Genomic DNA, 6,379 nt, shown 5'->3' with positions numbered 1-6,379 from the left:
GATCGAGGCCATTCATTTCAAGAAGAAGAGTATAATCTTTGGGTTACAGCATCAAGAGAGCAAATTCGGCTGTCGGCAATCAATGATCGAGTTATATGGTAGGCTTGGGATATCTGATCAATAAAAAGGAAGAAGGTAGCGAAAAAGATAAATATAATTCGACGCAATTTTATTTTTCGTCTGCTTTTGTTGAAAAAAATTGTTATTAAAACACAGATTTTTAGAAGTGAATATTTCATTGTTTCATCTTCAAGATGAATCGAAAGGATCGCGAACAAATAGATCACTGCTGCGAAAGCATTATGTCCAAAATCGATCTGACAAAACTCTTACCAAAATTATTGGAAAACAAAGTTTATAATAGAGATGACGTAAACATTCCACGATGGTCGGTAAGTTTTATCCATGAAATATTACACAGTTAATTGTACTTATACATAATGGACTCACATTCTCGACAACAGTTTTGTCATTTTAATTTCTAACACTTAAGTATAAAGTATATTACAAAAAACTAAAAGAGCAAACACTGTGGATTTGTTTGCGTTATATGCTTCAACATGTTCTGCCATAGCAAAGCATTTGGAATGAGTAGGAGCATGTTGGAGCCTGCAATACAAACTTATAGTGTTTGCACTTTTATTTTTTGTTAAGATTTATATAAAAAAATATACATCTTCCTAATTAATTTTTTAAATAAAATTATTAATCAAAAGATAGAATTCTCTGAATTATTTCTTTTATATTGTAAAAACAACTTGAATTGAATTAAGACACTATTTTCTAGCCTCCAACTGGAGGCCTACATAGACAAAAATATCTAAACGTATAGTTTATAATATATATTATAATATATATATATATATATATTAAAATTATTATTATAAACAAAAAATACAACACAAAGCTTTACATATATAACTGTACATATATATAGCTGTATGTATAATGAGTCATCTTTATTTTCGTTAATATAAATAAACAATAGATATAATAAAGAAAGGAATTATATTAGAGTGTAATATACTATGTATTACATAAATAAAAATGTAATCAAATATATATTATATAGATAAATATCTGATTATAGAAGAACCTTGGGGCACAAAGTACAGTCAAAGATATATTATTAACAATTAAAACACGAGGACCAAATGCATTCAAAAATTTGATTCTTAGTCTAAGACAGTCCAACCATGAAGATGTAGCAGATATATTAGAGAAACAAAATAATGCAAGTAGTAATACAAAGTATGTTATGATTTTTTCTTCTTTTTCTTTGTTAGCTCTTATCTAGTCCAAGATAGGCTTCTTGCTATAGGTTCTATGTAATTTTTCATGTATGTAATAAATCTTCAGAAATATTTAGAAACATCAATTCATTCTCTTTTTCTAAAATCTCATTTATGTAATACTTTTAGGCAAGAAAATCCGTTAGATCATCATATTTTTTCTGATGAACCTTTAACAATCGAAGTATGTAAAGCTACAAAATTCTTAGATTGTGAATATGATGTCATTGAGCGATATCCCATGCGAAGTAAACCTCGTGGATTGGTTTTAATAATCACTAATATTTATTACGAATCATCTTATGAAAACCCCAGATTTTCGGCAAAACATGACAATAATAATTTAAAGAAATTGTTTGAGGAAATGGGTTTTACAGTTGATACCTATCAAAATTTAACAGGACAGGTAAAATACAAGTATATTTAAAATGCAAAAAATATATATTTTTAATTTCTAATATATATATAATTTTAAATATATATATATTTTTTATTAATATATTTGGAATAAAATCTAAGAAACATGTAGTTAATATCAAATTATTTTTTTTCCTTTTTATCAGGCAATGAAAGATACAATTAAAGAATTTTCAAAAAGAGATGATCTAAATAAGGTTGATTCGTGCTTTGTGATTGTTACAAGTCATGGTATGGAAGATGAAGAGAGTAACACAGAGATCCAAGGTACTGATTATCATATCGCAAGCAGGCAAGCAAATTATGAAAAAGTTCTGTGCACAGAAGTCTGTGATTACTTTACCGCAGAAGCTTGCCCTCAACTCGCAGAGAAACCAAAAATATTTATTTTCCAACTTTGCAGGTACAAAAATATTCCATAGTAACATTTTGTTAATTTTTCTAATTTTTTTACTTTTTGTCGAATTGAAAATTTAGAAAAAATTGGTATCATTTTATAAAAATTTCTGGTCCTGATCGTTTTCTTAATTTTTGTCTTTCTTATATCTTACTTTATATATTTCTTTTTTCCATATTCTTTATAGAGGGAAGAAAAAACAAAAAGGTGTAATTCACTCCAGAATCACTACAGATTCTTGTGCAATGAAATCAACAAATGAAGCCAATATAGAAATACCTCACATTCAAACAATAAGAAATTATTCAGATATGCTTATAGTCCAATCTACTTTGCCTGGATATGTTTCTTATCGAGACTCCAAAACTGGTAGTTGGTTTATACAAATTCTTTGTAAAATATTCATGAACCATGCTCACCAAAATCACGTCCAAGATTTATTTAACATGGTAAATATGAGATGTTTAAATATGATGGTAAATAGTACAATGATTTACAATTATAATTTGCAGATTGATGCAGAGTTGAAAAACCTTAGAACAACAAACTACGAATGTCAGACGTCGTCTGTACAGTCATTGGGATTTAATAAACATTGTTATCTTAATCCCGGTCTTTTCATGGAATCGTGACGAAAGAAGGAAAAATATGACGTTTCATTGCATAAGCGAAAATATGCAATATTTCCATACTCTATCACGAATATTTTAATACATTTAAGTATCAGTACTATTTTATATAAACAGTATATAGTAAAAAGCAGTATTCTAATCTTGTCTTTATTATTGATCAGATAAATGTTCGTAAAGTAATATTTTTCTATATTATTCTGCAACATAATCACATAAAAGTAAAAATGAAGAAACGAACGAAAGACAATAAATTAATACATGTAGAAAAACTTCATAAAAAGGACATTACTGCAGAATATAAAATTTTATATTGTGAACCATGACAAACTTTTTAATTATATAAATTTTTATTTTAAATCATACAGAAACGAATAATGTCTTACCTGTTTTTCCATTCCTTAATATGTGTAATTATCTTGTTAAGAAAATTAACCGATTTTTTTTACATTTGATTATATAAAAAAAGAATGTGTATGTGTGTGTATATATATATGTATATATATATAGTTTATTTTCATTTTTTTGCACTTTGCAAGCTTGGAACAAAATTTATTTCGAGTAGCAGATACCATATTCTATGTAATCTCGTGTGTTTATCCTATGTTTATCGCGACAAAGTATAAACATTTACAAAAAGGGACTACTACTTATATTTCACATTATTTAATAGCTTGATGTCTTCTAATCTCCTTACAGATACAAATTACAAACGATGCAATATTCACTTCACTAAACTATTTAGTCCACTTAAATCCACTTCGAGACCACTCGTTTATATTTTTTTTTATAAGTGCTTGAATTATATATAATTGGCAAAATTACATGTAAGTTCGCTACACTGCATAACGTCGTAACATACTCGTGTAAAGAAATGATGTATGTGTAATGTGTATAATGCTCAAATAATCGAAATTTCACACGTCAATGAAGTTTATAGAATAAAATATGATTCCAAAAGAAATGTAAAGTTTCTATTGAGAAAATTAAAAAAGTTCCTTATTTTTTTTATTCTCTCTCTTAAAATCTAACTGATACTTCTTATATATATTAGTGACAAACAAAAAGTCAGTGAACTTAAATGTACGAATAAGTTAAGTATAATCTATGTAATACAACTTCGTAGAATTTAAGTGTAGCTATTTGTTTTATTTATAGTGCCATACTTAATTGATAGAATGAATGATGGATTAATGTCAAGGCAATTGAGTTGTGTCAATAGGAGGAGATGAATTTTACTTTATTATTATATTTCCGACTTATGTTTGTGTTGAATTACTCCGCACGTAAGTACAGCGCGTGAAACCGTGCCTATTAGTACAAGGATTGCGCGTTGGATGAACGTGGCCGTTTGATCTTTTCCAGATTTTTGATCACGAGATCGTGTAGTGAACAATAACGATTGCGAACTTCACACATGACAAGCCATAAGCTTACATACTCCTTTTCGTCTAATTCTTGAATCGCTCTTCTATAATCAATGATGTGTGGATATTTCGCAACTTTACTAATAATCTTTCCTCTAGAAATAAAATATCTGTAAAGATAAGAGTTCAAATAAGATTTTTTAATTAACACTATGTTGATTTAACCAGCATTAATATGTAAATGTTGAATACTATTTGAATAAAGTTGACCACACATAGACATATATCTTTATCTATACATTTTTTCTTTACATCACCTAGAAATTTGATCGAAAAATGCTGCGGCTTCGCTTTCAACTGATTGAATTTCAGATAATGTATCTTCTTGAATAGATACTCCAAAGTTATTCCCATCTTCGATTTTTGGAATTAAAAAAGAAATCCACATTTTTAGCTAGAAAATTCAAAATAATTGATGAATTTAGAAAAGATATTTAATAAATGATTAGAAAATGCTTAAAGAATTATGATATTAATAATGAAAAATTAAAATTTTTCAAGTATAATAAAGTTATATTACGCACAACTTTATAAACTTTTATTAGGTAATAAAATTTCTAACAATGTATATATTATTCTTTGTATAAAGTAATAGTCACTATAAAAATGTAGATTTAGCTTGGATATAAATTGCGGTATACTTAATTAATACTTACTAAATTAGAATCCTCCAAAAGTTGTCTAATATACGGTTTAACTATGTGAATCAAATCACACAACTTTTTATTGCAAGGAACAGAACCACTTGGAAGTATCAAAACTTTGGTTCCACTGGTCTCTTCTCCATTATTGTCCAATTTAAGCTTTTTTGCAGCAGGAGCTTCTTCGGAATGATTAAGAATTATAGGGTCTGGAATGGGTACATTTAAGTCTTGATGTACATCTGACAATTTTCGATTACAAAATCCAGGCGTCTCCAATAATTCATTTAATTTAACTATTTTCTCTGGAAATCCTTTTACCAACAACTCTTCTGCCTGAATAAACAAACATGAATAAATATAAATATAAAAAATATATTGTAATCTTTGTCGTTTGATATACATATATTATCCAGTAATGTTTTTTTAATCTAAAATTGGAGATTTATCAATCAAAAGAGAGAAAAAGATTACCTTGGTTATAAGAGACTCCTTATATTCCTGAACCTGTAAGGCAAACTCAAAAAATACACTTTGATACGATGATTATGTATAAATATTAAGTGACTTAACCTTAATTTTATCTTTATATTTCTAATTTCTCATAGTAAATATAAAACTTTACACAAGTATACTAAATAATTTATATATGACGTTGTAATAAACACAAATAACAATTTAGTTTAGATATGATCGCACCGATAACTTTCGGACTTTCAACACAATCAATCTCAAATGGTAATAATTCTTCCTAAATTAAATTAGAAAAGAATTTATTGCGAAAGATATTACCTCAGTCAGGGTGAATTATTAGCGTTTCAGACTGATTGTGTTGAAAGTCCGGCATGCAATCATATCTGAAATAAATTGGTTTAATAAAGAATATATATTGTATTATTCAAAACATCTAACTTTGACCGTTAATGGTATTCTCTATCGTATTTGATGTATTCATATACGGTCGTTCTTAGTTTTAATATTGTTTAATAAATAATGATGTTAGAAAATATGTAAATCATGTTTATTCTGTATATCCATAACCTCATTTTCTGTGCAACCACTTGGTAACACATTATTTGATCCATTCCTTGCATTACTTAGATTAGAATTTCCAGAAAATGTGGAAAACATTACAGAGAGACCAAACAGCAATTTAAATAGTACAAAGAAGAGATAACTGATAAAAGAAACTTTTAGTCAGGAATTTTTCTATAAATTTCAACTTGTATTTGTATGTAACTATTTAGATGACTGGATACAATTTTAATAGGTTATGACAATTTATTCAATTGTTTTATACAAATGTATATACAATGTATACATACATATTTGTACAAAATTTTAAAAATATATAACAGTAACTTATACAAATTTTGATATTATTTAAAAAAAGAATAATTTAAAAAATTGTTCTTTTTATAGGTTTGTAGATTTGTATTCTATAGAGATAGAAATACTAATAATAAAATAAAGATCAAATTATATACAGGGTGTTTCCAAATTAAATGGCAAAACTTCGGGAGCGTGTAGAGGAGTAAAAAACTAAGAAAAAAAGTCCTATAGACATATGCTCGTT

At 27.1% G+C, this 6,379-nt stretch overlaps 2 protein-coding genes across 6 annotated transcripts in view; one reads left to right on the top strand and one right to left on the bottom strand.

The window, feature by feature from the left end:
- Window positions 1-6: 6 nt before the first annotated feature.
- Window positions 7-3,000, top strand: Dronc (Death regulator Nedd2-like caspase). 4 transcript variants are annotated; one of them, XM_018459847.1, is made up of 7 exons: window positions 7-98; window positions 255-392; window positions 1,091-1,251; window positions 1,422-1,698; window positions 1,856-2,112; window positions 2,294-2,555; window positions 2,619-3,000. In XM_018459847.1, exons 1-7 carry the CDS (start codon window positions 96-98, stop codon window positions 2,736-2,738), a joined length of 1,218 nt encoding a protein of 405 aa, XP_018315349.1. In that variant the 5' UTR covers window positions 7-95; the 3' UTR covers window positions 2,739-3,000. The 4 variants fall into 4 exon arrangements, with proteins under 4 accessions (XP_018315349.1, XP_018315352.1, XP_018315351.1 ...); XM_018459850.1 differs by having other exon boundaries at window positions 7-135; XM_018459849.1 differs by having other exon boundaries at window positions 7-135; window positions 225-392; window positions 2,619-2,999.
- Window positions 3,001-3,945: 945 nt separating this feature from the next.
- The window catches only part of REG (proteasome regulator gamma), a 5,452-nt gene continuing 3,018 nt past the window's right edge, over window positions 3,946-6,379 (bottom strand). The window contains exons 1-5 of one of the 2 annotated variants that reach the window (XM_018459845.1): window positions 5,845-6,023; window positions 5,278-5,310; window positions 4,819-5,139; window positions 4,420-4,556; window positions 3,946-4,272 (exon numbers count right to left, since the gene is read on the bottom strand). In XM_018459845.1, coding sequence (XP_018315347.1) covers window positions 4,050-4,272; window positions 4,420-4,556; window positions 4,819-5,139; window positions 5,278-5,310; window positions 5,845-5,934 — 804 coding nt within the window. In that variant the 5' untranslated portion in view covers window positions 5,935-6,023 and the 3' untranslated portion in view covers window positions 3,946-4,049. Of the gene's footprint in view, window positions 4,273-4,419; window positions 4,557-4,818; window positions 5,140-5,277; window positions 5,311-5,844; window positions 6,024-6,379 lie in introns of those variants that run through there. The other variant, XM_018459846.1, reaches the window with a different exon arrangement.

The sequence above is a fragment of the Mycetomoellerius zeteki genome, unplaced genomic scaffold (assembly GCF_001594055.1).
Source record: "Mycetomoellerius zeteki isolate Tzet28-1 unplaced genomic scaffold, Tzet1.0 scaffold878, whole genome shotgun sequence".
Lineage (NCBI taxonomy): Eukaryota > Metazoa > Arthropoda > Insecta > Hymenoptera > Formicidae > Mycetomoellerius > Mycetomoellerius zeteki.
The sequence above is the reverse complement of the archived record's forward strand: the minus strand, read 5'-3'. Positions and strand labels throughout refer to the sequence as shown.

What these genes read in the sequence shown, in the direction of transcription:
- Dronc (XM_018459847.1), top strand. An exon ending in TAAACATTCCACGATGGTCG is followed by an intron (nt 393 to 1,090) that starts GTAAGTTTTATC and finishes ATCTGATTATAG; the next exon opens with AAGAACCTTGGGGCACAAAG. An exon ending in TTTATTTTCCAACTTTGCAG is followed by an intron (nt 2,113 to 2,293) that starts GTACAAAAATAT and finishes TATTCTTTATAG; the next exon opens with AGGGAAGAAAAAACAAAAAG.